Below are 27,919 nucleotides of genomic sequence, written 5' to 3'. Positions count from 1 at the left end.
GCGACTCTCTGCAATCACAGTTGCCGGAGGGGGGGCTAACAAGGTTTTCTCCAATCACAGCTTGCAATGAAATTGATGCTTCTTTCCACCAATCATCGCCGAGTCGCGAAGGGGTTGTCGGGATGGGGGCCGGAGCCAACATGGAGCCCTCAGTGGAGTGAGGGTGAAGCTGCTGTTGCCGGCTGCTCCTGTTCTCCCCCCACCATGTTGGTGCACTTATTTCGGGTCGGGATTCGGGGTAGCCCCGTCCCAGGCAAGCCACTACTACCCCTCCGCTTCCAGACATTCTCGGCTGTCAGGTAAAAAGGGACAAACCTACTGGGAGCGCGGGCCATTGACCCGCCGGCAGGGAGTGGGGACCGCCGGGAGATGGAGTCCCGGGCTCGCGCAAGGCCTCCTGGGAGTTGTAGGCAGGCCGGCCCGGGGTTGAATGTCACTCCCCCGGGGATTGGCCTCAATTATTTACAGCGAGACCCAGGTGCCAGCAAGAGGCTCGGCGCGTCTGTATCTGCGTGTGGGCCGGACGGAGGGGACGCTCTGGCCGGTGACCACGCTAGGTCTCTTCCCACCAGCGGGCGCCGTGCTGCACAGGTGTCGGGCCCCCGTTTCCGGCCCCAGTCCTCGTTCTTGGAATTGGTCTGGCGATGTGGACAAAAATTATTAGTGTCCGGAGACATTTAGTATTGCTGTTGTTTCAAAGATTCAGTGTGAACTGAACAGAAATGGTTCCTAAATAGGGATACTTTCAGCAGAAACAGTCAATTTGGTAACGCGTATGTATGTGTTCTTGTATGCTCTACACACGTTGGTCTCAAGAGAGAAAAACAAAGGTGGGAAGCGAACATGTACCCTGAAACTGCCACTCCGCTGTAAATGCTTTATGAGAAGCGACTGATTCCTTTCTAATCCTGGAGTGAAGAACCCGAGAGCCAGGCAGGCAGCAGATTCGTAGGGGCGGGTGGATGTGGACTTGTGTCCTTTGGAAAGCCCATCTGACTGATGGAGGGCGAGATGGGCGGAGCTGCAGCTAGAAGTACCGGTGCTGGGAAGTAATCTGCCAGTTCTTGGCAGTGACCAAGCACTGCTTAGACCTTAGTTTGGAGAAGATGAGAAAAGCTGGAAAGTGGCCATGGTAAATTATTAAAAGGCTTGAAAACAGTCCTTAGGAAAAGAGTAAGGGTGTCGATGTTTTTTAACCCGAGCGAAACTCCAGAAAAGACATCAAACAATGTTTTAGTATTTGTGTGTTCATAATGTAGTGTTTTTAAAACGTCAAGTCACAGCACAATAGATCGTAAAGTGAGTTTAGTGAGTCTGAATCATTTAAAAAAGTGAAGATAATGGAATATGTGTTAAAAACAAAGTAGGGGGACTTCTCTGGTGGCACAGTGGTTAAGAATCCGCCTGCCAATGCAGGGGACATGGGTTCGATCCCTGGTCCGGAAAGATCCCACATGCCGCGGAGCAACTAAGCCCCTGTGCCACAACTACTGAGCCTGTGCTCTAGAACCCATGAGCTACAACTACTGAGCCCACATGCCACAACTCCTAAAGCCGAATGCCTAGAGCCCGTGCTCAGCAACAAGAGAAGCCACCGCAATGAGAAGCTTGCGCACCGCAACCAAGAGTAGACCCCACTCGCCACAACTAGAGAAAGCCCCCACACAGCAATGAAGACCCAGTGCAGCCAAAAATAAATAAATAAATGAATCAATTAATTTTAAAAATTAGGGAGGGAATTCCCTGGTGGTCCAGTGGTTAGGACTTGGCGCTTTCACTGCCGGGGCCCGGGTTTAATCCTTGGTGGGGAAACTAAGAACCTGCAAGCCGCACAGCACAGCCAAAAAAAAATGAGGGGAAGTATTGTTTTGTGAAGCATTTCAGTTTTCTGTGACGTTGCGCCGGATCGCAAAGTAAAACATATTTGTTACTGTTATATCCACAGTAAGTCTAAAACTTTGTAAACGCTGCAGCAGTGAGTCAGGGCAGATTGTTCTGCATTTCAATGAGAGCATGTGCTCGGCAAACATAACCATTTGCTGAACGCTGTTATGTACCAGCGCTCTGCTAAGTGCCGGGGATACGGTGGTGAATTAGATAGGGCTTCCCGCCATCAAGGAATATATGGTCTAATGGGGAAGAGGGGCATTTACACAGGGCAGAAGGCCATTGAACTTCTCCGTTTATATTTTGGATAGATATAAAGTACGCAGTGGAAGACAGGCAGGTGGATGGAGTTGGGGGAGGCGTAATATAGAGGTGGCAAGAAGCCCAGGCCTCCCTGAAACAAGGGAAGGATGAGATGGAGTGTGCAGTTAGGAGGGTCTGGAAATATGAAAGGCCATCATAGTAAAGAAGAAACCTTTCATCTATTTGTTTTTTAAAAGCTTCTCCTCATCAATAATCTCATTTGGATCTTTGATCGTCCTACCATATACTCTTGGCCAGATAACTTATGCTTCTAACAGCCCTCCCTGTAGCCACTCCTGCCCTTCTCCAGCTCACTGCCCTCTGCTGTGATCTTTAAAATGCAATTATGGGGACTTCCCTGGTGGCACAGTGGTTGAGAATCCTCCTGCCAATGCAGGGGACACGGGTTCGATCCCTGGTCCAGGAAGATCCCACATGCTGCAGAGCGGCTAAGCCCGCGAGCCACAACTACTGAGCCCGCGTGCCACAACTACTGAAGCCTGCGCCCCCAGAGCCCGTGTTCTGCAACAAGAGAAGCCACTGCAGTGAGAAGCCCACGCACTGCAAGGAGGAGTAGCCCCTGCTCACAGCAGTGAAGACCCAACACAGCCAAAAATAAATTAAATTAATTTTTAAAAAAAATTTTAATTAAAAAAATGCAAGTATGATTATGGTCTTCGTTGCCCTCTCAGGTCCAGGTGTTTTAAAAAGACGGTAATGACTGCCATACCCCCCCCCCCCGCCCCCCAGCCTCAGCAAGCTTTGTCGTTAGTTGTTTGTATCCACACACACGCTAAAGCTTAACCGCTACAGGGTAGTTACCTGGTCTGTGCTGTTCACCTCCTCTTCCTGTTCCGCGGAGCAGAGCACTGGTGCACAGTAGGCTGGCGGCCCTACGTTGCCATCTGCAGGTACCGAAGCTGCAGGAAAGGGGTGATCTCGGCCTATCCCAAGATGACAAGATAACGTTATCTGGATTTTCTTTCTTTTTCTTCCTTCAGCTGACAGAGAGGGAGTCTGTCATCCTTTCCTTCCTTGCCTTGTCACATAAGCACTCAAGGCCAGGAAGGAGACAGGGCGATGGGATATATAATAAGCTTCTGACCAGTGGTCAGAGACTTGGGTCCAGCCCTGGCCCTGCCACACATAACCTTGGGCTCGTCACACATGGAGGCGTAGGATGAGCCTGGATTCTGGAGTCAGACAGCAGGGCTCCTCTCTTGTCCTAGTTCTGCTGCCTGGGGACAAATGACTTCAGCTCTCAGCCCTGCAGGATTTTTTCATCTATCAAGTGAGAATGCTGGCATCTCCCTCCCAGGGACGTGAGGATCAAACAGAGCGGACTGGTGACTCGGTGAGGCGGGGGCACTGTCCCTCTCTGAGCTTCATTCACTGGGAGCTTCCGCGTTCTCCACTGTAAGAGGAGCGCCGTCCAGCTCTGATGTCCTGTGATTCTGAGAGAGCAGGGGCTGGAGATGGCCACTGGCTAGGGCCCACCGTCTGAGAGACGGGCCAGGGAGAACACCTTTACCACTCGATTGCTTTCCACTGGGCGTGTTCATCTCAGGAACCGAGGTTGCTTAAGAGACACCCTGAGAAGGGCAGGGTGGGCCGTCGGGAGAGGAGCTGCTGCTCTCCGGAGGGCTGAGCCGAGAGCTCGGCCGCTTTGTTGTTCAGCTGAGGGCCAGCCGGGCCCTCAAGCCGTCAGTGCCGTTCTCTCCCTGCAGGTCCCGCGATGGCCGCCCCAGCTCCTGCCTCCTCGGGGCCGTGGCCCGGCTGCAGCCCCAGATCCGGGCCTGCGTCCCTCGAGCCCCCCCAGCTGCCGGCCGCAGCCCCTGTGCCTGGCGCTGGGTTGGGGGAGTCCTCCTGGGCCCCGTGGTCCTGAGTAAGTGCCCCCGCCGCGGCCTTGTGGCACTCTGTGAGGCAGAAGCAGCCCCTCCGGCCCGCTCCGGACCCGGTGTCGTGGAGCCCCGCTTCAACTGGAAGCTCTTCTGGCAGTTTCTACGCCCCCATCTGCTGGTCCTGGGCGCAGCCATCGTGGTGAGGTCTTCTCCCGCCCCACCCCACACCAGGGACAGGGAGGACCCAGCCAGGGGTTCGCGGAAGCCCTAGCCAGAGCCGCCTAGGGATAGCTTTCCTGCCTGGCCAAATCTCAGAGGAGACCTCGGGAAGCAGCGGGGCTGGGGGTCACCAGGAGGACCTGCACAGGGCAGCTGGGTGAACAGGGCCCAGGGGTCCCCTGGGGTGGCAGCTGGGCTTTAACTCCCCAAGAGACACAGGAGCCCCCAAAGCGTGGGCAGTAGTGGGAGAGGAAGGGCCAGGGGTAGGGAAGAGCGTGGGCCCCCATAAACATCTGTCTCCCACCCCGCAAGCTGGCACTGGGTGCAGCGCTGGTCACTGTGCAGATCCCCCTGCTTCTGGGTCAGCTGGTGGAGATCGTGGCCAAGTACACGAGGGACCACGTGGGCAGCTTCCTGACTGAGTCCCGGAACCTCAGCACCCACCTGCTCATCCTTTACGGCCTCCAGGTACAGCAGAAGGCAGGGCCCGGGGGCTGCCAGAGGCACCGCGCGGGCGCCCCTGAGATCCTGGCCTCTCTCCCAGGGCCTGCTGACCTTCGGGTACCTGGTGCTTCTGTCCCGCATCGGCGAGCGCATGGCCGCAGACATGCGGAGGGCCCTCTTCAGCAACCTGCTCCGGTACTGCCAGCCTCGGGCTGTGGGCTGCAGTGGTGGCGGGGACCAAGGGGCCCTCGGGGGGGTCTGGTGAATGTCTAAAGGCAGGGCCTCATCCTGAGGTCGTGTCTCCCTCTCCTCCCCCACTCGCTGCCCCCGTGTCCCGCCGCCAGACAAGACATTGCTTTCTTCGATGCTAAAAAGACAGGGCAGCTGGTAAGCCGATTGACGACTGACGTGCAGGAGTTTAAATCATCCTTCAAACTCATCATCTCCCAGGTCAGCGCCGTGGTCCCCCCCGACCCAGTGCGGACGCAGCAGGCCAGCCCTGCCCGCCCCACCCTTGGGCCCTGCACCCAGGCTCATCCCGTTCTGAAACCCTGCCTCCCCGGAAAGCCTTCCCGAGCAGGGAGGCTCAGACAAGAGCCTTGCCTGGCCCCGCTGGCCCAGAGCAGAATCGCCACCTTGCCCCCGGAATGCCTGGCACGCTGACAGGAGAGGGAGCGATGGCTTTCTGCCCTATTCCTGATGCCCCCTCCTCTTCCCCCCACGTTGTCACTGACCCCTAGCCGTCCCTGGGTGGCATCACCAGGCAGTTCTCTCTTTTTTTATTTTTTGGCCGTGCCTCATAGCTTGCGGGATCTTAGTTCCCTGACCAGGGATTGAACCCGGGCCCTGCAGTGGAAGCGCCAAGTCCTGACTGCTGGATGGCGAGGGACTTCCCCAGGAGATCCTCTTTCTGTTCATTTTCTAGAGCAGAAGAGAATGAAAGTGGGATTTGTCCAGGGGGAGGATGCCTCGGTCCACAGGCGTTCTCACCCCGCCCCTGCATGCCTGCTCATCAGGAAGGGGTTACGCTCTGTGACCAGTGGACTGCCGCTTGGCCTCCCAGGGGTCAGACCTATGGCCTTGGCCTTGTGAGTGGAGAGCTAGCTGTAGCCAGCTGACTTGCTAAGTTCCCCGCATCACGCTGCTGATGCCAGACAGCCTTCCTGTCCACTCCCCAGGGGCTGCGAAGCTGCACGCAGGTGGCCGGCTGCCTGGTGTCCCTGTCCATGCTCTCCACGCGCCTCACCCTGCTGCTGATGGTGGCCACGCCGGCCCTGATGGGCGCGGGCACCGTGATGGGCTCAGCTCTCCGAAAGTTGTCTCGCCAGTGTCAGGAGCAGGTACCAGCGTTCCCTCCCGTCCTCCTCCTCTCTGCCCTGGCCTCCCCCGCCACCCCTCCCTGTCTCCATCCTGGCTCCCTGACTCCTGGACCCCTCGCAGGTTGCCAGGGCAACGGGTGTGGCAGATGAGGCCCTGGGCAACGTCCGGACCGTGCGAGCCTTCGCCATGGAGCAGTGGGAAGAGGAGTGAGTGCCGGGCAGGGGTGGAGCCCAGAGCTGTGGCAGGGGGGGCGGCCTCCCCCGATGCTCCTCCCCCGCCCCATCCCCGCCTGCCTGCTTCCTGAGGGCTGGGCTTGGCTTTTGTCGCAGACGCTATGGAGCGGAGCTGGGGGGGTCCCGCTGTAAGGCAGAGGAGCTGGGCAGAGGCATCGCCCTGTTCCAGGGGCTCTCCAGTATCGCCTTCAACTGTGAGTGAGCAAGGGCCCGCCTGGGGACCTGGGCTGTGGCTTGGGCTGAGCTCGGAGGAGCGAAGGACGGGTCCCAGCGGGGCGGGCGACAGACAGTTCCCCACCTGCTCGAGGTCCTTCACGTGTCTCTCGAGGGCCAGTCAGCCGGTCTACGGAGGCTGCTGTCGCCAGCAGGCAGTGGGCAGGGAGGCCCAGTGTCACAGCCGAGCCACGTACAGCGCGCTGCTGGGTCGCCCCCAAGGGAGCCGTGGCGGTGCCCCCAACCCACTCGTTGCCAGATGACGAGACAGAGGCAGAGACCACTCAAGTGACTTAGCTAAATTCCAGTCAGTTGGGAGCACAGCAGGGACCGGCACTGAGGACCAACACGCGGGCCAGGCTCTGTCCTCTGCCCTCCGCTGCCTCCTCCTTGAACCCCCGTCCTTGCCCCACTCAGGCATGGTCTTGGGCACCCTGTTTATTGGGGGCTCCCTCGTGGCCGGACAGCAGCTGACGGGGGGAGACCTCATGTCCTTCCTGGTGGCCTCCCAGACAGTGCAGAGGTGAGTGTGGGGCTGTTCCCTTTCCTAAGGGGCCCAGCTGGACCAGGGCCGGGGGTGCCAGTCTGCTGCGGGGACAGCTACCAGGTCCCCCGGCGAAGCTCAGGGCTGGGGATGGGGAGCCCCTGCCTTCATCCAGAGCCCACACGGGGCTCCCAGGAGCCCCTGCAGCCTAACTCACTGACCATACACTCAGAAACACAGTTGCCATCTTCACCTTCCAGACAATTCTTCGATGAGCCTTTTTTTTTTCTTTTTTTCGGGGGGGGGGACCACACCGTGTGACATGCGAGATCTTAGTCCCCCGACCAGGGATTGAACCCATGCCCCCTGCAGTGGAAGCGTGGAGTCTTAACCACTGGACCGCCAGGGAAGTCCCAAGCCTGTGTGTGTGTGTGTGTGTGTGTGTGTGTGTGTGTGTGTGTGTGTGTGTGTGTGTGTGTGTGTGTGTGTGTGTGTGTGTGTGTGTGTGTGTGTGTGTGTGTGTGTGTGTGTGTGTGTGTGTGTGTGTGTGTGTCTGCGTTGGGTTTTCATTGCTGAGTGGGAGCTACTCTTAGTTGTGGTGCACAGGCTTCTCATTGCATTGCGGTGGCTTCTCTTGTCAAGCACAGGCCCTAGAACATGCAGACTTCAGTAGTTGTGGCTCTCGAGCTCTAGAGCACAGGCTCAGTAGTTGTGGCACACGGGCTCGGTAGTTGTGGCGCATGGGCTTAGTTGCTCCGTGGCATGTGGGATCTTCCCGGACCAGGGCTCGAACCCGTGTCCCCTGCATTGGCAGGCGGATCTTAACCACTGCGCCACCAGGGAAATCCCCCAAGCCTTTTTAAAAAGATTTTTGTAAAATACACGTAACAGAATTTACCATCTTAATTGTGTTTAAGGACACAGTTTTTGGTGGGTTTTTTTTTTTTTTTTGGCCATGCCACACAGCATGCAGGATCTTAGTTCCCTGACCAGGGATCGAATCTGCACCCCATGCAGTGGAAGCACAGGATCTTAACCACTTGACCGCCAGGGAAGCCCCTAAGTACACAGTTTACTAGCATTATATACACTCACGTCATTGTGCAGTCGTCACCACTGTCCATCTTCAGAACGTCTTCATTTTGCAAAACTTTAATGCTGCACCTATAGAACCCCCCTTCCCCCCGTCCTGCGGCCCCAGGCAACCCCCACTGTGCTTTCTGTCTCTGTGAATCTGTCTGCTCTAGGTCCTCGTCTAGGTGGGATCATACAGTATCTGTCCCCTTGTGACGGGCGTCTTTCACTGAGCATGACCTCTCCCAGCTTGAGCCATGTTGGAGCAGGTGTCAGAACTGCCTTCCTTTTTGAGGCTGAATAAGACTCCATGTATAGATAGGCCATCTTTGACACACTTTTTAAGAGCTGGCCTCCCACCCTCTGCCTGACCTTCCCCTGCAGGTCCCACCCTACTGGCTCACTGTGTCCACGGCGGAGCCGGCCCCGTCCGCCCGCAGGCACCAGAGCTCCCCGCTGGCTCTGCCACTAGAGTGCCCAGGGCGGGCCTGCTGCACTCTCCTGTCCCTTCCGGGCTGAGTTCCTAGCAGCTCCTTCCGCTATGTCTCCTCACTGCTCCCCTGTGTACGGCGTATACCAAAACACATAAAACGTACGTGCGCGCTAGATAACCAATTACAGTAAATATGGTAGGATAAACGATTGAAGAGTGAACACCCGTGTTACCAGCCAGCCACGTCCAGAAGATAGAACATCAGCTCAGACGCCCCTCGGGTCCCTTCCTCGTTATTCCCGATGCCAGTGGTTCTCGTGTCATGGCTCTGCCCCGTGTCTTACCACCTGTGTGAGTGTCGGCCGTTTCTTCCAGAATCCCTCGCCATCGGCCTTATTATTATTGTCCTGGGCAGAATGGCATTAAGCCGGAGGCAGGCAGGTAGAAAAGACTCCGTTTCTCAGCCCCAGACCCAGCTTTCCACAAAGACCAGATGCCCCCCATTTCTGCTCAGTGCTTCCTAATCTGGGCCCATTCAGACCCTCTCTGGTCCTGGGCAGCCTCAGCCCTCCTTCCGGGAGGCCCAGGAACTGATCCCTAGTGGCCTTGGGACTAAGAGGGTCTGGCTGTTTCGGAGGTGGAACTTGGGCCGCCCCCTGCTGCCCCTCCCCCAGTGCTGACCTGGGCCAACACCACTGGCTCCCTTCACTGTCTCCGTGCTCCACGGGGGCAGGGGCAGAGGGCAGCCACCCGTCCCAGGCCTGGCCCCGCTCCCTCAGACTCGCCCTGCCCTGGCCCCCTCCCCTTTGTGGCCTGCGTCCAGACCCTTTCCTCTGCTCCCCGCTGCGCTGCCTAGCCCGTTGGCAGAGCTGTGCACAGACTTCAGAAAGCCTCTCTCGCAGGCTGCTAGGTGCTGGGTGGGGCGGCCTCCCCAGCCGCAGGCCTCAGGCGCAGACCAACTAGCTGTCCCGGCGGCTCTCCCTCCCTCCTCGGGAAGTCCTCCCCGCTGCCCCGCCCCCGGCGCCGGGAGAAGTGAGGTCCTGGGGACTCACTCCCGCCTCTTCTCTCTGCGAAGAACCTGCGCGCACAGTCAGAGGCGCACAGTCACGGGCTGGCCTGGCCCGCCACTAAGCTGGGGGCTGGTGACTCAGGGGCAGTGACTCACCTTCCTCCCCACCGTCTGGACAGATGGACGCTTGCCCCTCCGCTCACACAGGGCGGAGCCCGTGATGACATGTCTTTAGGGAATTTTGTCCGGGGTCCCCCCCAACCCAGCGTTCCCCCTGTGATCCAATGTCTTCTGTTTCCTTCTTTCTCTAGAAGGAGTAACGTGCTTTTTTCCACCTCCGTTAGCTCTCGCTTCCCCCGGGAGTGGACAGCGCTGGATCTGACCCCCCTGGTGGGCCTCAGCCCCTCCCTGCAGGCTGCGGGCAGCGGGGAGTCCAGCCCCACTGCTCCCTGTACCTGCCTTCCCTGTGTCCTCCCTGGAGCCCGGCCCTCAGGTAGCTGATGACTCAGACTCAGCCGCTTCCGGGCCAGGAGGGAACGCAGCTCTGAAAGGAGAGGTTACTCGCCAGGTGACCTCCCCAGCAGGGCCGGATCTCAGGGCTCCTAGGGCCCCAGGTTTCAGGAACTACCTCTGCATTTGGCTTCCGGCCGCCTCTTTGCTCGCCTCGCTCGGCACGTCCCCCACGCGGCTGAGACCCAGACCTGCCCCTCTGGCGCCGGCCCGCCTTCTCTCAGGCTCTCCTCGTCCCCCTCTTTCAACCGTCCTCTTTTACTCGCAGGTCCATGGCCAACCTCTCTGTCCTGTTTGGTCAGGTGAGTGGCAGAGCTGGGTGGGTCCGGGGACCTAACCTGGGCCGGAGTCCCGTCAGCCGCTGACGCCACTGTGTGCCGCTGACGTCACTGTGTGCCGCTGACGCCACACTGTGTGCCGCTGACGTCACTGTGCCGCTGACGTCACTGTGTGCCGTGGGAATTGGGTGTCGGGCGGAGGGGATAGCACAGGCCCCTCCCGCGCCGCCAAGCGGGAGTCCAGGGGGCGTTGCCCGTTCCCTGGGGCCCCGTGCCTCCCTGACGCAGACTAACCCCCCTCCGCAGGTGGTGCGGGGGCTCAGTGCAGGCACCCGGGTCTTCGAGTACATGACCCTGAGCCCGTGCATACCGCTGTCCGGGGGCCACTGCATCCCCAAGGAGCACCTGCGCGGCGCCATCACCTTTCACAACGTCTCCTTCAGGTCAGCATCGGCGTGGACGCAGGGCTATTCCTCTCCGGGTTGAGGGCAGGAGAGGGAGCCTGTCTGGGGACCTGTGGGTCAACGTCTCCCTCTAAGTAAGCCGCCCTCGGGGGTGCAGGGAGACTTTGGGAGGGACCCGGGCAACCAGGGGCCGGGAACCCGGTCTGACTGAGGCTCTCGGTTCCTCCCAGTTACCCCTGCCGTCCCGGCTTCCAGGTGCTTAGAGACTTCACCCTCACGCTGCCCCCGGGCAAGATCGTGGCCCTGGTGGGCCAGTCCGGGGGAGGTAAGAGGAGCCCGCCACCCTCCCACCTGTGACTTCTCCCTGTGGGAGCCACTCAGTGTGGAAGGAGGGGCCCCTCCACTGCCACCGGGGGCGTCCCTCTCCCGGAACACACTCCAGAAACCCACGCCCCCTCCCGAACCCCCAGGAAAGACCACCGTGGCCTCCCTGCTTGAGCGCTTCTACGACCCCACGGCGGGCGTGGTGACGCTGGATGGGCAGGACCTGCGCACCCTCGACCCCTCCTGGCTCCGGGGTCAGGTCATCGGCTTCATCAGCCAGGTGCCTGCTTCTCTCAATCCCTGCGGCCTGGGCCCCTTCCCCTTCCCAGCACCGTCACCTGCTGTCCTCCTGGGGGCACTGGGGGGCGAGCTGGCTCTCTTCACTGGGGTCCCAGCGACTGCAGCTCTGACCTTGGAACTCTGTTCCTCGATGTAAAAGGTCCAAGCAGGTGGAAATGGGGTGGCCGTTTTAGGATCCCTGGGTTCTGTGGTGTCCAGAAGGTCTGGACACCCACACGGTGTTGCCGGGCACTGCTGGTGGCTCGCCCAGCAGGCAGGGCCCCGCAGCCCTGCTCTGAAGCTCTCAGCCCCACCGCTCTCCCAGCGAGGGTCCACCTCCCCCCACCCCCCACCCCCCACGTGTGGACAGGGGGTGCCCTTTTGGCAGGAGAAAGCCAAATTCTAAAGCCCTGCCCCTCTCCCCAGAGAGGGGGGCCCCTGCCGGGCCAGCTGGCCTTGCTCTCCCAGCCGCCTTCCCGCTCCCCTTCCCGGGGGGCTCCGTGCCATGCAGGAGCTCGGCTTCTCCCCGCTTTGATGGACCTGTGTTTGACCTGCAACTTTGAACTGCCCCTACCTGCCCTCCAAGTGGTCCTGTTCTGGCCGAAACAGCCTCTGCTAACGCGCCCCTCAGAGGTTCAGGGCAAAATCAGAATGTTTCCGGTGGACCCTCCACCTCCCACCCCCAGGAGCCGGTCCTGTTCGGAACAACAATCATGGAGAACATCCGTTTCGGGAAGCTGGGCGCCTCCGACGCAGAGGTTTACGCAGCTGCACGGGAAGCCAACGCACACGAGTTCATCACCAGCTTCCCCGAGGGCTACAACACCGTCGTGGGTGAGTTCAGAGACAGCGTCCTGCTGGGGTCCGGGGGGCAGGAACACAGTCACAGCATCGGGGAAGACCGGACAACCACCACGGCCGAGTGGGACGGAGGCGACTCTGGGGGGACAGGGGAGATGGGGCCCATGCAGTTCAGGCTCAAGCAGGCTGCAGGGACAGGGGCGTGGCGGAGGGCAGGGGCACGAGTGATCCGTGACGTGCAGACTCTTCAGAGCTCGCCGCGCCAGCTCCCAAGACCTGACCAGCAGCAAGGGGGTGTTATCTCCTTGTCCTTGTTTATCCTCCTGTATCCTTTCATCCTTCAACGAAAGGTGCGCCCCCTGGTTATCCATAGGCATGGTTGAGCAGGTCTGTCTTCTGACTTACCCAGAAGAGGGCTCTGGCGGTTCTGGAACATTGCAGTGTGGTAGCATCACACTGGAGTCTTCACAGTGCCGCTTGCGCTTTGTGTGTTCATCTCAGAGGTCCTTTTTTTCAGCCTTTGGGCTCATGTTTACCGTCCAGAGTCTCTTGGCTCTGTTGCAGAATGTTCCAGCATATCTCACGGCACAGGCGTATCCAAGGTTCTCGACTCTTCTTGAAACCTAGTCCTGAGCCTGGCTGAGCTTAGCCTTCCGAGGGGCGCCCCCTCTGTGGGTAGCCGTCCTTCATGTTCCGTGTTACCCACTGCTGGGGTTCCTGCGGACCCCGCCCTGACGGGAGGAGCCGGGCCCACTCCTCTCTCGGGCGCGTGCCCTGTGCCCCTGACCCCGTGCGCTCGCGGCCTGCCCGGGGCTGCAGCCTGCCCCCCTGCTCTGCGACTGCACAGGCACCTGAGGCTCGCTTTGGCAACCAGGCTGCCACCTCTGCTGTTCTCTGGGAGCATTTTGGACCCCACTGTGGTCTTCCCAGAATGCCCAGGTGGGTTTTGAATCCCACTGTTCTGCCACCCCTACCCCACCGCAGGGGTCACATCTGGATCCTGGATGTCCCCACAGCAGCAGAGAGCCAGGAGGCCAGGAGAAGGCAGCTAGCGCTGCAGGGCCAGGGCAGGGGGCGGGACCCACGCCCGTCATGGCTCTGAGCCCCTGCGCTGGTGCGTGGGTGGGGCTCAGCGACACCTCTGGGCATCACTGAGCCCCGCTGTGTGCACGACCTCTGTCCGCGTGCGGGGTGCCTGTGCCTGTTTGCAAGAGGATGTGGGATCGGGTTGCCGCCAGGCATCACCCCTGCCCTCAGAGAGGCAGGACGAATGCGCACAGGGCCAGCGCAGGGCCCTGAGGGGCCAGGTGGGGAGTGCCAGACGGCCCCGGTGACCATCTGGCAGGGCCGCCCCCAAGTGCAGCGCTGAGCGCCACTGCAGGCCCCCGCCAAATCTCCTTCCTCCCCAGGCGAGCGGGGCGCAACCCTGTCTGGTGGCCAGAAGCAGCGCCTGGCCCTCGCCCGAGCCCTCGTCAAGCAGCCCTCGGTGCTGATCCTGGATGAGGCGACCAGCGCACTGGACTCGGAGTCTGAGAGGCTGGTGCAGGAGGCCCTGGACCGCGCCAGCGCTGGCCGCACCGTGCTGGTCATCGCCCACCGGCTCAGCACCGTGCGTGGGGCCCACCAGATCGTCGTCATGGCCCACGGCCGCGTCTGCGAGGTCAGCTGGGGCCCGGGGAGCAGGTCGGGGGGCTGGCACGGCTTCAGCCACGGATACCGTGGGGCGGGCGGCTCAGCTGAGCTGAGTGAGGGTCTGGCCTGGCCCTGGGGCCTCGGGCTCATAGTCTGAAAGCAGCACCCATGTGGATTCAGGAGTTCCTGCTCTTAGAAAAGCCCTGGCCTCCCGGGGCCCCAGCTTCTTCCTCTGTCCTCTGGGGCGGGACAGTGAGTAGAGCTGCAGCGTGGCTCTCAGAATCAAAGGGGAAAGTTCTCAGAGAAGTGTTCGCTGCTGGGGGGGTGCCCAGGGGCTGAGGCCCAGAAGAGGCCGCAGCAGGGACCCTGATCAGGGCCCAGGCAGGAGCAGCACCCCAGAGGCTGGGTCTGCAGCAGGGCTTGGGGGCTGTATGGGGCCCGGCTCACAGCCCCCTGGCCACTCACACTGGGCGAGGGGCACTGGGCCCTGTAAGAAAGACAGGGGGACCCAGATGCTCTTCCACAATCTAGCTCAGCTGACAAATACAGATGCGCCGGTGGCAATCCGTCATCAGCTGTGCTTCGGTTTCACACTCTCCTCGGGACTGACGCTGGCTTAGGTGAAGCCGTGCCCAACGGCTCATGAGAAGCTGGCCCTCCAGGGGCTCTGAACTCTGAGCTGGGTTGGGGTGACCGTCTGCCCCTCCTTCCTCTCTCCAGGTGGGGACCCACGAGGAGCTCCTAAAGAAGGGCCGGCTCTATTCGGAGCTCATCCGGAGACAGGCCTTAGATGGCCCGCCTCCTGAGACACCCAGGGGCCCTGGGAAGCAGCACCCCAAGTCCTGAGAGGTCTGGTCACTGCCGAGCACCCGTGCCCAGGGCCAGGGCTCAGCTAGGGGGGATCCCGGGGACCGAGCCCCCAGGAGGGCCAGCATGCTGGGGTGGGGGCTACTGCCATTGCCAACCCCCCCCCGCCCCCCGCTCGCAGCGAAAGCCAGGCCAGGCGCCGGGCTGGGGGGAGGTTGGGCGCGCTCCTCCTCCTGCCGCCCGCCTCCTGCCAGAGCAGAGAGTCCTTGGGCTGCACGGCGGGCCCCTGCTCTGTCCCCTCCCTTTGCCAAGCCCTCCGCGACCCCTCTCCCAACCCTGCCGAGTCTCCCCCTGTACCCGACAGGCTAAAGGTGTGCAGGACGCAGCTGCAGGGAATTTTCACAAGTCAGCATCGGGGTGGGAGTAGGGGCTCACCCCAGTATTCGTCCCACACCCGTACCAGGGCCTCAGCCTCCTCCACTGACCCCCGACGGGCCTCTCGGGGCCCTGCGGGAAGGCGCCCAGCCGCTGAGCCAGCCCTTCACCCCTCAGTCCACATCTTGGGAACCGCTTCCCTTCCTTCTTGCTCCTTTACAAGTCCTTTCTCTAGGTTTTGCCCTCCCCCCATCTAAACGGGACGGCTGCCTAACAGGCCCCCTGGCTCCTGGGGAGGGGGAGGAGGGGCGGGCAGCTGTGCTCTGACCCACGAGAGCTTCTGCCCCGGCCCCGTGCGCCTCAACCTGGTGAGATTGTGGACCGCCACCCTCTGCGTGAGGACGTTTAGCTCTGAAAGGGACAGAAGAGGACATGCACCCCAAACTCCAGCCACAGGGGACGTTCAGTGCTAACAGTCCCCACGCCACTAAGGAGCAGCTCCTGGGGCTGACAGAAGATAGAATCAGTCCGACACGGAGCAGTCACTGCCAGGCCAGCCTCCCTGGCATGGTTTCCCTGGAGCAGGTGGGACCAGAGCCTCACTTTGAAAGAGGATAGGCCAGCTGCCGGGTGGCACAAGCCGGGTGGCACAAGCCCTGTGACCCCAAAGCTGTGAATGGGGTGGAGCTGGACTCTTACCCGCTTCTGGGGACCTAAGAGCAGCCCGGGTTTGCCCCCAGCCCTGCTCAGCTCCCAGAACCGGCGCGCCTCCTGCCTTGGCTCTGCTCCTTGTCACGTCCCACCGGGAAACCTTCCCCCTTCACAGCCACGTCGGGGCCGAGGACTCCATCGTGAGTCCTGCGCCCTGGCTTGAGGAAGAGGGGCCGCCCATGCTGGACCTTCAAGGCCAGCCAGACCTTTTGGATTTATCCCGTGGCATAGAAGGACGATGCCGTGTTTCAGGGCTTGGCAGCAGGGGCAGCTGTGGCTGGAGGCCAGCCTGGAGGAGGCTGCAGCGGCTCAGGTGTGAGCGCAGGAGCCGGGGTGAGAGTCCCCGCAGCCTCTTCTGGGTGTGGTTTAGGACCAGTGCTACTTTAGGGAACTATCCCAGGGCCACAGCCACCCTGGTTTCATGCCCTGCTTTCTTACTGATGAGAGGTCGCACCCCAGGGCAGGCTCGGCCCGGGGAGCAGAGCACGGGCTAGCTCCGGGTTGCTTCGCCACTAAACGCCTCCCTGGTGAGGGCAGCCAAGGGCAGGCCTCAACTCCCCGGCCAAGTCCACACTGGCCTGCCTGGCTCCTCCCAGCCGAGGCCAGCTCGTGCTCTACCAGCACCAGCCGCAGCCTCCAGCCACCCAGACGTCTTCTGACACGAGATTCTAGGTCTCTCCTTACCTCTGCAGGGTGGCCTCTCCAAATCCTGTCCCCCCCATCCCCTCTTTAGGGAAGTGAGATCCATGGTGAGCCCTGAGCTGGAAGGCCCTGCGGTCAGCTGCACACTTGCTGTGTAGCCTTAACCTCAACCTTGGCTCCTGCAGCTATTCCACGCAGATCGTAAACCTAGCTGCACTTAATTTCGTGAGCTTAAGAGTTTAATTAGAATAATCTGTGGTAAAGTACTTAGCCTCAGAAGCTGGTTACATCTGTGCAATAAACCATGTTCTTCACTCCAAGGTGTGTGTTCATGGAGCACCTGCTGTGTGCCGCCGTGTCTGCCGGGGTGGGGGGGATGAGGACATCCCTGCCCCCGTGAGACCTGCGGCGGTCTCCTCAGGAGGACGGACAGGAGGCCGGGCGATCACAGCACGACGTGATCGTGTTCAGTTGGTGAGCTACGTTCCACTCACTGCCGAGAGCCCGTGGACCCTCGCCTCTAACGCTTTGTGGAGGGACACGGAGTAGAAATAAATTGCAGTAACTAAATTAGTGGAGATAAATCTGCTTTCTCTCAGGCCTGCAGTGCAAACTCCCAGCTCCACAGGGGCAGGTGAGCGTTTAACCAAACGCAGGGCTTGACGCCAGCAAGGAGCGGCCCTGACAGCCCTCCGCGACAGCTGCAGCGCTCATCAGCTGCCTCCTGTCCCTTGTGCCTTGGATTAGCAAGACCCCCGAGTCCGGAGATGTCCGCTCTAGCCTCTGGGAGTCCCCCCCCCGCCTGACCCAGCGTCTCCTCAGCATCGTCAGTCAAACGCCCCGGCTCTGGCCCCTCAAGGCCAGTGTTGCCACGCTGTGCTCGCCACAGCCGGTTTGGGGGCAGCACCTCTCCTCCTCTAGAAAAGCCCCCATGCAAAACAAGCAGCTCCATGTCACTGATGGGAGCGCACAGTGGTGTAATAACGCCTACCGTGGGGAATTCTGTGCTATCAAATTACCCACGCAGTTGCCTCTTCTTGACCCAGCAGTTCTATTTCTGGGAGTCTGCATCCCTAGGATGCTCCTGAGAGCACCACTGTTTGTAACGGAAGACTGGAAACCCCCCGTGTCCATCCACGGGGGTGCGGTTATAGAAATGATGGTACATCCACATAGATGAGATGCTACGCAGCCGTTTAAAACAGGAAGTTTTCCGGGTACTGGATACCACATGGTCTCCAGAATATGTTGTCAAGTGAAAAAAGATGTGAAATCACAGGGCATCCATATGACCCGGGAGAGCGGCACACGGGCACCCGTGTTACACTTGAAGGGCGACAGGTGGGCCCACCGTCATTGTGGCAGAGGCCAGCCCCCCAGACACGAGGGCCTGAGCATGGGGAGGTGGGAGAGAGGGTCACTGGGGACAGACCACCTCTGCACGTGGGGCCGGAGGAGACCCTGGCACCCAGAGCAGGCCGGGACGCTGGGGGCTCAGAAGGAAGAGTCCGCTGATGCCAACTTCCCATCACTTTCCAGCCTGGTCAGGAGCCAGCTCCGCTCTGCGAAAGACCAGGTGATCCCGCGTGAGGTTAGGGGGAAGGGAGGAGAGGGCAGAGGACGGGGCCGGGGCCAAGGGTCAGCGACTGACTGACCCTCAGGCCCGACATACAGGGGCTGCAGCTGGGAACCTAGAGGGCCCCGAGGGCACCCCCGGCCCCAATTTCTCTCTCGGCTCCCCTCAAGCTTACCCGGGATTGCTGTGGTTTCCTGCTGGCGCCTCTGGTCTCCACAGCCAGGCCTCCCCCCACCCCGCCCCCCCCCGCCCCCCCGGACGCTGCACTAATGGCTCCGCCTGGGGCCCCAGGGACCTCCCCGCCCCCGAGGCTGCTCTGCCAGCCCCCTTGCCCCCTCGCCGCCGCTGAAACCCAATCCTCTGCCGCAGCTCTGGCTCAGCAGAGCCGCCTCCAGCAGAGCTGCCCTGCTTGCCTCCTTGGCTGCACCCCACCTGGTCTCTGCCTCGGAGCCCCCAGCCCAGCACCGCGCCCAGCAGAGCCACAGCCAGGTCCTGGAGGAGGCCGAGCTGGACCGGCCAGGCCAGTACCTCCCCACCCTCTCCTCTCCTGGCCCTGCACCCGCGTGACCCCTGCCTGACCCTCTGAACCCCTTCTCAGCCCCTCCAGTCCTCGGACCGACCCTTTCTCCTCCTCCTAAGCCTCTGTAGCTTGGTTCCCCCCGCACCCCAGGCTCCGGCCATGAAGCGCCCCTCAGGGCCGGAGGAGGCCCAGCCGCCGGCCTCAGACATCCGCGCGTTCGCCAGCAGCTGCTCGATGCACGGCCTGGGCCACGTCTTCGGCCCGGGGGGCCCGATGGCGCGCCGGGGGCTGTGGACCACAGCCGTGCTCCTGGCACTGGCCACCCTCCTCTACCAGGTGGCTGGGAGGGTGCGCTACTACGGGGAGTTCCACCACGAGACGGCCCTGGAGGAGCGTGAGAGCCGCCGGCTCACCTTCCCGGCCGTCACCCTGTGCAACATCAACCCGCTGCGCCGCTCGCGCCTCACGCCCAACGACCTGCACTGGGCCGGGCCCGCGCTGCTGGGCCTGGAGCCCGCAGAGCACGCCGCCTACCTGCGTGCCCTGGGCCGGCCGCCCGCGCCTCCCGGCTTCATGCCCAGCCCCACCTTCGACGTGGCCCGGCTCTACGCCCGGGCCGGGCACACCCTCGAGGACATGCTGCTGGCCTGCCGCTACCGAGGCTGGCCGTGCGGGCCCGAGAACTTCACCACGGTGAGCCGGCCGCCCGATCCGTCCAGCCAGGGGCCCGGGAGCGCCAGGCGGACCCTGCCGGGCCTTGCCAGCCCACACTCCCCCAGAGCCGGGGAACCTTGACGGCCATGCTGGGGGATCCTTTCCTTCCCCACCTACCAGTGCCTTTCTGTTCAGCCAGGGAGCTGTCCTCCTCGGGCCCCTCCCTGCTGCTCAGCTGGACTGCAGCGTGCAAGGTCAGGCCTCCCAGCCAGGGGCACTCACCCAGGCTGGCTGTGGGCCCAAGGTCTGGTCTGCGGAGAGCCTGCTCCTGGGGGGTGGAGGGATCTGGTGTTCCAGGGCAGGAGACCCTCTTCTCTGCCAGGCGGGCGGGGGGGGGGCTGGTTTCCCCGCTGCCTCTTCCACATGCTGCCAGACCTGAAGGGGGGCAGCTGGGCCCCTCTCTCTTCCTTTTATGCCAGCCTCCAAAGAAACACCTGCCTTGCAGGCTGTGCCCTGGGCCGGGGGTGGAGGTGGCAGTGAGGAACTGGAGGGTCCAAACCTGTCCCTTCCTGTGGGAAAGGCGCAGGGTTAGCTGGTCACAGTCCAGTGAGGGTCCAACTACACGTGCCAGTTGAGGGAGGGTCTGGGGGCATTAAGATGTGGGCTTCGGTGTTCAAAGAAGAGACCCAAATAGAGGATCGGGAGGGAGGGGTCCCACGGTCCTCGCACTGGCCCAGGGGAAAGGGCTGCCTGAGCTCCTGGTTCCCTGGCGAGGTCTGCCATCTGTCTGCCCTCCCCCAGGTCTTCACCCGCATGGGGCAGTGCTACACCTTTAACTCTGGCGCCGAAGGGGCAGAGCTGCTCACCACTCCCAAGGGTGGCATGGGCAATGGGCTGGAGGTCCTGCTGGACGTGCAGCAGGATGAGTATCTGCCCATGTGGAGGGATATGGGTACGGGGGCGCACGGGTGAGGCCGGGGAGTGGCAGGTGAGGTGCAGAAGGCCCTGGGAAGAAGTGGAGGTGCAGGGAGGGCCCCGGGCCTGTCCTTTCCTGTGGGAAGTGGGTGGGTTTAGTTGGGTCACAGCCCTGGGGAGAGGGGGCTGCAGGAGGGGGCCTCTTGGGACTCAGGCCTCAGGGTCCCCCCTTCCCTGCAGAGGAGACGCCGTTTGAGGTGGGGATCCGAGTGCAGATCCACAGCCAGGAGGAGCCGCCACTCATTGACCAGCTGGGCTTCGGGGCGGCCCCTGGCTACCAGACTTTTGTGTCCTGCCAGAAGCAGCAAGCATCCTCTCTGGTGCCTCCAAAACCTGGCTCCGACTCCCTCCTCAGCCCACGCCACCTCAGACCCCAACCCCGGCTCCTCAGACCTGTCCCAGTGAGCTCGCGTTCTACCCAGGCCCCCACTTCTCCCAGAGCCTCCTTAACCTGTCCGCCTACAGCTGAGCTTCCTGCCGCCACCCTGGGGTGACTGCAGCTCTGTCTCTCTGGACCCTGACTTTGAGCCAGAACCCTCTGGTCCTCTGGGTCCCCCCAGGCCCAGCCCAGGCCCCAGCCCTCCCTATAGTCTAATAGGGTGTCGCCTGGCCTGCGAGAGCCGCTATGTGGCTCGGAAGTGCGGCTGCCGAATGATGCATATGCCAGGTAAGGGGCTGGGGGCAGCGGAGGAGGGGGGCCGGGGTGGCCTGGTGGGGCCGCTCCTGAAGCTGTCTCCTCCGCCCCCGTGCAGGCGGCGCGCCAGTGTGCAGCCCCCAGCAGTACAAGGACTGTGCCTACCCGGCGCTGGGTAAGGGGCAAGCCTCTCCCGCGTCCCGTCCCCACCCCGCTCCACCCGCGACTCCGACCCCGCGGGGCGGGCGGCCCTGACCCAGGCGCCTGTGGCCCGCAGACGCCATGCTGCGGAAGGACGCGTGCACCTGCCCCAACCCGTGCGCCAGCACGCGCTACGCCAAGGAGCTCTCCATGGTGCGGATGCCGAGCCGCGCCGCCGCCCGCTACCTGGCCCGGAAACACAACCGCAGCGAGGCCTACATCGCGTGAGGGGCGCAGGGGGCCGGGGGCCCGGGCATGGGACACCAAGCTACACATCATTACCGGGCTCGGGGACTCTGGGCAAGCTGCTTAACCTTTCTGACGCCGGCTCTTCCGAAAATGGGGACGGTGACACCCCTCCCCAGGGCTCATGAAAGGACTCTGAGACCAGAGAATGGGGCACCTGTGTCTGCCAGCAGCTGGCACCAGGGGCGTCCAGCGAACACTCTTGGCCTCTCTTCCTCCAGGGAGAATGTGCTGATGCTGGACATCTTCTTTGAGGCCCTCAACTACGAGACGGTGGAGCAGAAGAAGGCCTACGAAATGTCGGAGCTGCTCGGTGTGTGTGTGCGTGTGCGCGCGTGCGTGCGTGCGCGTGCGTGCACGTGTGTGCGCGCGCAGGCAACGTGCGGTCTGGGGAGGTGGGGGCAGGGCAGCTAGCAGTGAGCCGACAGGTGACCCGCTCTCCACAGGTGACATTGGGGGCCAGATGGGGCTGTTCATCGGTGCCAGCCTGCTCACTATCCTTGAGATCTTGGACTATCTCTGTGAGGTGGGTGGGCCTGGGCTCCAGCTGTGGGAGGTGGGCAGAGTCAAGCCACAGGATCCAGGGGGCAGGTATGCGCTGGCCACCTCCAGCACTGCTTCCCCCAGGTGTTCCGGGACAGAGTCCTGGGATACTTCTGGAACCGAAAGCGCTCTCAAAGGCACTCCAGCGCCAACCTGGTAATAGCCCCCTCCTCCTCCCCTGCCGTCTCCACTGTGGGTGCTCAGCCCCTCCTCCTAAGTGTAGAACACCCTCCCTACCCAGCTGAGAAAAAGTGATGGGGGAGGGGCGTGCAGTGACCTTGGCTGGTCTCTGGGAGGGAGGATCCCCGCCGCCACCACCCCCAACGTCTGACCCTCTCCCTCCTCTCACAGCTTCAGGAAGGGCTGGGCAGCCAACGAACCCCAGTTCCCCACCTCAGCCTGGGCCCCAGGTAACAAGAAATGGCCCCCTAAGGTCAAGGGAGATGGGGCAGGTCCAGTCCAGAGGGCAGAGGCAGGGCAGTGGGTGAGAGGCCTCCTGTCCCAGGGCCGTGGTCCGTGTCTCCCCAGGCCTCCCACCCCTCCCTGTGCCGTCACCAAGACACTCTCTTCCTCTCAACGCACCTGCTACCTCGTCACCCGGCTCTAGATGGGGCATCTGTGTCTTCAGGGCCGCACCCTGACATCCTGGACGTGGCCAGCCCGCACGTGTCTTTCCACCTTCACCCCAAATAAAGTTCTAGTGCCTCAGCCTCAGCTGTTCTACTTACAGGCAGACCAGCCAGGCCACAGTCAGCCCTACTTGGGCACAAGACCGCTGCCAGCCGTCATCCAGCAGACGTGATGTCTGAAACGTTAACCTCCAGAAATCTCTCTGCGAGAGAATAGTAAGCAGGCATCGGTCACTTGAACCTCGGTGTGAATAAGTTTGTCAAACCGACATCTCAGAGTGAGCGGAGCCCAAAGCCGGGTGTGAAGGCAGTGGAGGCGGTGGGAGGACAGCCGCACTTGGGGTCCGATCAGGGAAGGGCTGGCAGAAGGTTCCGATCCAGGGCCCGGCAAGAGGCAGCGGAGCAGCTGGGGAGAAGCTGGCGTGGCTAGCCCGCTTCCAAGAACGCGAGCTGCTCTCCTGTCTTAGGCGTTCATGACTTTTTTTCACATTTGGGACCGAGCGCCAGCCTGCCCGCCCCGCACAGGAACCGCTCCTGCTTCCGCAGCCTTCGCACACGAGCTGCAGGCCCCAGCTTGTGCGGGGAGCCCAGGCCCTCCCTTCCCACCCCTGCCAGGGAGCACACGCCCAGGCCCGCTTTCTCGGCTCCGTCCCGGCACCCTAAATACTGGAAAAAGACAAACAAGGGAGCCGGGGAGGGGGTGTTCCCAACCACCGCTTTGGGTGCCTCCTGTCCCAGCCTGAGGGCCTGGGCGTGGGGGGCATGAAGAGGGGAGAGGCAGGGCGGGTACACGTGGGACAAGAACCATAAAGAAAGGCCCGGCTCTTTTCTCCCCGTTCTGGTGGAAGCCCATCCTTGCTCTCAGACACCGGGAGCCTGACGCCTCCTGGGCAGAGAAAGGCAAGGGCACGCGCGCAGACGCACGCGTGCGGTGGCAGTGCCGCCCCTGGTGCAGACGTCAGGGTAAGGGTCATAGCCTCCAACCCCCAGCCTCCAGCCACTTAGAGTAGCAGAGCCAGGGCCGGACGGTTGGGCTGTGTTGGAGCTGGAAGCAGGGTTGCAGAGGGTGGTGAAGCGAAACAGAGCCTCGGGCCCCCCCAGCACCACGCCCCACCCACCCACCCACCCCACCCCGAGCCACTTTACCACCACATCAGCCAGACTGTGGGAAAGGAGCCAATTTATGAAATTAAATAAAGTCCACGGAGGGAGTGAAGGACACGGGTTGGGGCGCCTCCACCCTGGATGGGCCCAGCACAGCTGGAGCTTGGCACACCGTGCACCCCTGCTTTTCCTCCCCTCCCCAGAGGGGGCTGAAATAGGCCAGGCCCCAGCCTGGCTGCCGGGGGCCTGGAGCCTAGGGGGGGCAGAAGTCGGAGAAGTAGGGGTGCTGCAGGGCCTCTTCTGCTGAGATGCGCTGGACCGGGTTACACTTCAGGAGGTTCTGGACGCACAGAAGGCGGCGAGGCAGGTTCACACCCAGAGCCCCGCGCTCCCCGGGTCCCTCCCGACAAGCGCCCCGGCCCCAGCCCCCTACCCTGCCCTTGGTCACCTGCAGCAGATCCCTCCCCGTGGCGTTGAGCTTGGGCACGACGTTCACCAGGGACGTTGTGGCTGGGTACATCGGGTAGGGCTGTGGGAGGCAGGGTGAGTCAGCCAGGGGTGCGGGGGCGAGGAGGCCGCTAGGGCCAGAAACTAAGCGGGTCACGGACGAACCACACAGGAGCCCACCGCCCGTCACACCTTATAGTCCGGCAGCTTGGTCATGGCGGGCCACTGCTCCTCGGTCGGGGTCCCCAGCAGCGTGTCCACGGGGTCAAGGATCACTCAGGTGGAAAGGGGCAGGTGAGGGGCTCTTCCCCTGGGGAAGGGCGATTCCTCATACCCACCCTGGCCCTCCTCGCCTTATCCCCCAGCTCACGACAGAAGGCGGCCCCTGGCCCATGCGACCCTCATATGCAGCGCAGCTGCATGCTGTTTTCTGCAGGCCAGGTGCTTTATGGCCGTTAACGACTTTGACCTAAACCCTGAGGTCCGTGGTCCTGATGAAGCGGTCAGCGGTCCCCCCACTCTCACTAATCGTCCCCCTGCCCCTTCCGGCTCCTTCAGCCTAAGGATTTGGCTCTCAGTCGGAGGAGTGAGCCCTCCTTGCCTACAGGCTGCACGCTCTCCAGCTGGCGGCAGGCACCTGCCCCGTGACAACCAGGGCGTCCACCCACCCTCTGCCCTCAGGAGAAGCCCTGAGGCACCCCTAGGCCTAGCCCAGCCCACCGCCGCCCTCCCTGCCTGCACTCTGAGCTCCAGGGGCTTCCAGATCCCCTCCCGGAGGGCTTGAGGTGAAGGGAGATGGAAGAATATCGGAAGATCCTCTTCAGCTGGTCATCTACGTCGTTGCCAGGAAACAGGGGCCGCCCCGCGTTGGCCAGCTCTGGGAGAGGGGGGGGCGGTGACAGGCGAAGAAGCCCTCCCTCCCACGGCCCTGCCGTGCCTCCTTCCCACCCAGGGGCCCCACTCCCTTCCCCAGAGGGGACCCTGCAGACCCTCTTTGTCCACTCAAACGGGAGGCAGAGCACCCCTGCAGGCCCCGGCGTGTCACCTGCGAAGATGCAGCCCGCCGACCACATGTCAATGGACGTGGAGTACAGCTTGGCCCCAAAGAGGACATCCGGTGGGCGGTACCACAGCGTGACCACCTGGAGAAGACCCCACCACAGGGACCCCCAGTTAGAAGGCTGGGGAGGAGAGCGCTCAGAGAGGAGTCCCAGAGGAGGAGCTGAGTGATGCTGGCTGGGGACCCCCTCCCTCACCCCCACTTCCCGCCCCGCAGCTCACCTCGGCTGAGTAACAGCGAACAGGGATCCCAAAGGCGCGAGCCAAACCGAAATCAGCCAATTTCAGCTCCCCATTCTGAGGGGGAGGGGGAGGGGGAGGGGGAGGGGCATGGAGAGGGGCTCTTCCACAGCCTGAGGGCAGGCCCCTGCTCCTGCCTTCCTGTCCAGCTCCCCTCATCCCATGCCTGCCTCCCTGAGGTCCCGTCCTCTCGCCCAGAGGTACCCTGTTTATGAGCAGGTTCTGAGGCTTCAGGTCCCTGTGTAGCACGTTTCGGCTGTGACAGAATCCCAGGCCTTTTAGCAGCTGGAAGAGGAACGACTGGGGGAGGGGCAGGGAGGAGTTCATCAGACTGTCTGGGTGGGAAGCGGGCCCAACGATGGGTCACGCTCCCCTCTGCTTTGCCTTGAAACCCCAGCAGTCTTTCAGCACCAAGCTCGGCCCAGCATCACCCCTTCATTATCGAGGACCGACTTCATTCTTTGCTGGGTACTCGAAAGGTGAACGGGGGCCCTGGTCCCCACCTTTCCGGAACTGGCAACTTGGTAGGCCTTCCTACCTTTCCAGCCCGCAATGATCTCTCCCCTACCTGGCCTCACTTGAACACGAACATCATAACCAACTACGTATACACTGTGCTGTATTATTATTCGGCACTTCTTTGCCCTGGAACCTGAGCCTAGAACAGTGCCTGGCACACTGCAAAACATTCAGCACGTATTTGTTGAATGAATGAATCTCTCTGAACCTCATATTCCTGCCTCTCAAATGTAAATCCTACCACAGACATCAGAGCGTTCCTTTCAGGTCAAAGCGATCACGTGAAAGTGCTTTTGCCAAGGTGGAAGCTCTCGGAGGCAGAACCAGGGTTTTCTCCTCCCCTCGTGTCCCGGGTGTCCCCGTGCAGGGCCTGAGAGCAGGTCCACTGAATCCGGACGCCAACCCCAGCCTCAGTGAGCTCCCAGGAGACCAGTGTCCTCACCTTCACAATTTCAGGATCTAGGTCACCATTGCAGCTGTCAAAATACTTCTTAAGGTCCTAAAAAAGGGATGGGGTGGGGCATGGGCTAGAGTTTAACCTCAGTCCAGTCTGGGTCCCTATATCCTCCCAAGGCTACTGTCCCTCAAGTCCCCCTTTCACCTGGTCACAGAACTCAAAAACCAAAGTCAGCTTCTTGTCGCTGTGCAGCACGTCGTGGAGCCTAGGGAGAAGCGAGTGCTCAGCCAGGCAGGGCCGCAAGTCTGCACCTACTATCCCAGTATCAGCCCAGCCCGTCTCTGAAGCCCCCACCACCGGACCACACAGGCAAGGAGGACCCCACCCATCTACACACCTGACGATGTTTTTGTGCTTCAGCTCCTTGAGTAGGCAGATTTCCCGAAGGGCAGAACTCGGCACTCCCTACACATTGGAGAGGGTCGGGTGGGCCACAGCCACATCCCACCCAGCCTAGGCCCTCAACCCCTCCCTGGCTCCAGTGCCCCAGTCCTACCTCATCATCATCATCCAGCCTCACCCGTTTCAGAGCCACGATCTCATGAGTCTCCCGGTTTTTGGCCTTGAACACTGTTCCATAGGTGCCTAGAGGAAGGAGGTCAGGGCTGAGGGAAAGGATGGGGCACCCTTCCCCAACCCAGGAGGTCCCTGCCGGGAGAGAAAGCAGCGTGGGGGTGTGTTACTTCTGATGCCTGGAGGAGTGGGGGATGTGGCAGAGAGGGGCCTGCAGATGGCTCAAGGTTGTCTGCAACAGGGAGAGGCTGCAGCTGCTGGGTGAGGAGGTCTATAATAAAGGCCGAGCTTCTGGAGGGTCTGAAAATAGGGAGCAGGGGTCTGGGAGAGGAATGAGGGCCGGCAGGAACGCTGAGGTTGGAGGTCTGCAGCGAGAACTGAGGCTGTGGGGTGGATGAGGTTCTGCAAGTGGCGCTGAGGACAGGGGTAGGAAATGCAGCACGTGCAGAGGTGGGTCTACAGGGGTGCTAAGGTTGGGAGCGGGGCGTCTATGGGAAATGCTAACAGGGGGAGGATTGGTGTCTGCAGGGAGTGTTAAGCTCAGGGCCAGGGCTGGAGCCAGTGCTGAGGTTGGAGTCTGTGGGTATTGCTGACGGTACAGCAGCCCGGGCTGCAAGGAATGCTAAAGGGTCTGCAGAAGGAGATCCTGCAGGAACATCTCGTGGTCCCATTACCTTCCCCAATCTTCTCCAGTTTCTCGTATTTCTGCATCGCGGCAACCGCGCGAGAACCCTTGCGGGCCCTGGGTTCTAAGACTCCGGGCCCGGCGTTGCAGAGGAGGCGGCTCCCCAGCCTCCGGTCCTGCCCCGCCCCCCTGCCTGCGCATGGGCTTCTCGGGCTTGTAGTCCTAGGGCGCCAGGTTTCCCAGTAATGCCCGGGGCCTTAGACAACAAGAAGACTACAATCCCCAGCAGGCTGCGCTCAGGCTCTCTGCAGCTCTTTGCCTCCCGGGACTCCTGTTCGACCGCGGAGTCAACCCTTGGACTTCAAGTCCCAGGAAGCATCGCGTGTCCGTTTTCCCGGCTCCCCGCCGTCGCGCGCGGCTCCCAGTGTGCCCTGCTAGTGTTATTCCTTTTCGGCGCGTACAACCTTCTCTTGAGAAGGACCTCTCCGGGACTACACGTTCCAGAAGGCAGCAGGGGTGGGGGTGGGGCACTTTCTAAGGTTTGGGTTTTGGCGGCCTGCATCCTGAGCCCAGGTGGCCCTGCTCTGACCCGGTTGACGATATTGAGGTTCCATCGACTCCCTGACAATCTCAGAACGGGTTTCCACCTCTCCCTAGGCCATCTGGTGACCTCAGGATTGATTGGGGAATGGCTCTGAGCCATATCTTGCTGATGATGACTTCACAGGGACCAGCTGACCGCAGGGCTGGAAAG

At 61.8% G+C, this 27,919-nt stretch overlaps 3 protein-coding genes across 9 annotated transcripts; 2 read left to right on the top strand and 1 right to left on the bottom strand.

Moving 5' to 3' along the window:
- Positions 1 to 119: 119 nt before the first annotated feature.
- On the top strand, positions 120 to 16,542 carry ABCB8 (ATP binding cassette subfamily B member 8). 5 transcript variants are annotated; one of them, XR_010842035.1, is made up of 17 exons: positions 123 to 299; positions 3,918 to 4,230; positions 4,563 to 4,718; positions 4,795 to 4,889; positions 5,039 to 5,144; positions 5,873 to 6,034; positions 6,135 to 6,220; positions 6,344 to 6,441; positions 6,878 to 6,983; positions 10,239 to 10,272; positions 10,555 to 10,691; positions 10,883 to 10,977; positions 11,123 to 11,256; positions 11,942 to 12,089; positions 13,466 to 13,716; positions 14,409 to 15,914; positions 16,315 to 16,541. XR_010842035.1 is itself a non-coding variant. In XM_059073436.2 (16 exons), exons 1-16 carry the CDS (start codon positions 205 to 207, stop codon positions 14,532 to 14,534), a joined length of 2,142 nt encoding a protein of 713 aa, XP_058929419.2. In that variant the 5' UTR covers positions 120 to 204; the 3' UTR covers positions 14,535 to 16,542. The 5 variants fall into 5 exon arrangements, 3 of the variants coding, with proteins under 3 accessions (XP_058929419.2, XP_066897945.1, XP_066897946.1); XR_010842036.1 differs by having other exon boundaries at positions 127 to 299; positions 5,039 to 5,081; XM_059073436.2 differs by having other exon boundaries at positions 120 to 299; positions 14,409 to 16,542.
- A 1,936-nt stretch (positions 16,543 to 18,478) lies between these two features.
- On the top strand, positions 18,479 to 22,242 carry ASIC3 (acid sensing ion channel subunit 3). Of its 2 annotated transcripts, none has more exons than XM_059073444.2 (11): positions 18,479 to 19,012; positions 19,775 to 19,925; positions 20,129 to 20,256; positions 20,414 to 20,615; positions 20,701 to 20,757; positions 20,860 to 21,007; positions 21,251 to 21,342; positions 21,476 to 21,555; positions 21,657 to 21,728; positions 21,924 to 21,982; positions 22,101 to 22,242. In XM_059073444.2, exons 1-11 carry the CDS (start codon positions 18,479 to 18,481, stop codon positions 22,177 to 22,179), a joined length of 1,602 nt encoding a protein of 533 aa, XP_058929427.1. In that variant the 3' UTR covers positions 22,180 to 22,242. The 2 variants fall into 2 exon arrangements, with proteins under 2 accessions (XP_058929427.1, XP_066897747.1); XM_067041646.1 differs by having other exon boundaries at positions 22,078 to 22,242.
- A 1,122-nt stretch (positions 22,243 to 23,364) lies between these two features.
- On the bottom strand, positions 23,365 to 27,365 carry CDK5 (cyclin dependent kinase 5). Of its 2 annotated transcripts, XM_059073450.2 has the most exons (12): positions 27,215 to 27,365; positions 26,524 to 26,612; positions 26,365 to 26,432; positions 26,172 to 26,232; positions 26,013 to 26,069; positions 25,256 to 25,351; positions 25,034 to 25,108; positions 24,798 to 24,894; positions 24,560 to 24,629; positions 23,945 to 24,005; positions 23,754 to 23,834; positions 23,365 to 23,645 (listed from the first exon to the last, which is right to left on the bottom strand). In XM_059073450.2, exons 1-12 carry the CDS (start codon positions 27,249 to 27,251, stop codon positions 23,559 to 23,561), a joined length of 879 nt encoding a protein of 292 aa, XP_058929433.1. In that variant the 5' UTR covers positions 27,252 to 27,365; the 3' UTR covers positions 23,365 to 23,558. The 2 variants fall into 2 exon arrangements, with proteins under 2 accessions (XP_058929433.1, XP_058929434.1); XM_059073451.2 differs by lacking the exon at positions 25,034 to 25,108 and having other exon boundaries at positions 27,215 to 27,350.
- Between the last annotated feature and the right edge of the window lie 554 nt (positions 27,366 to 27,919).

The sequence above is a fragment of the Kogia breviceps genome, chromosome 9 (genome assembly GCF_026419965.1).
Source record: "Kogia breviceps isolate mKogBre1 chromosome 9, mKogBre1 haplotype 1, whole genome shotgun sequence".
Lineage (NCBI taxonomy): Eukaryota > Metazoa > Chordata > Mammalia > Artiodactyla > Physeteridae > Kogia > Kogia breviceps.
Note: the sequence above shows the minus strand (reverse complement) of the source record. Positions and strands in the feature narration are given on the sequence as shown.

Excerpts from the sequence above, each read along its gene's own strand:
- ABCB8 (XM_059073436.2), top strand. The coding sequence starts at position 205 with ATGTTGGTGCACTTATTTCGGGTCGGGATTCGGGGTAGCCCCGTCCCA. Across the intron at positions 4,719-4,794 it reads TCATCCTTTACGGCCTCCAG|GGCCTGCTGACCTTCGGGTA; the intron begins GTACAGCAGAAG and ends CCTCTCTCCCAG. Across the intron at positions 10,692-10,882 it reads TTTCACAACGTCTCCTTCAG|TTACCCCTGCCGTCCCGGCT; the intron begins GTCAGCATCGGC and ends GGTTCCTCCCAG.
- CDK5 (XM_059073450.2), bottom strand. The coding sequence starts at position 27,251 with ATGCAGAAATACGAGAAACTGGAGAAGATTGGGGAAG. Across the intron at positions 24,895-25,033 it reads TTCGCTGTTACTCAGCCGAG|GTGGTCACGCTGTGGTACCG; the intron begins GTGAGCTGCGGG and ends GGTCTTCTCCAG. Across the intron at positions 24,006-24,559 it reads CAGCTGAAGAGGATCTTCCG|GCTGCTGGGGACCCCGACCG; the intron begins ATATTCTTCCAT and ends CCCCGTGGACAC.
- ASIC3 (XM_067041646.1), top strand. The coding sequence starts at position 18,479 with ATGAAGCGCCCCTCAGGGCCGGAGGAGGCCCAGCCGCCGGCCTCAGAC. Across the intron at positions 21,343-21,475 it reads CGAAATGTCGGAGCTGCTCG|GTGACATTGGGGGCCAGATG; the intron begins GTGTGTGTGTGC and ends CGCTCTCCACAG. Across the intron at positions 21,983-22,077 it reads CACCTCAGCCTGGGCCCCAG|GGCCGTGGTCCGTGTCTCCC; the intron begins GTAACAAGAAAT and ends CTCCTGTCCCAG.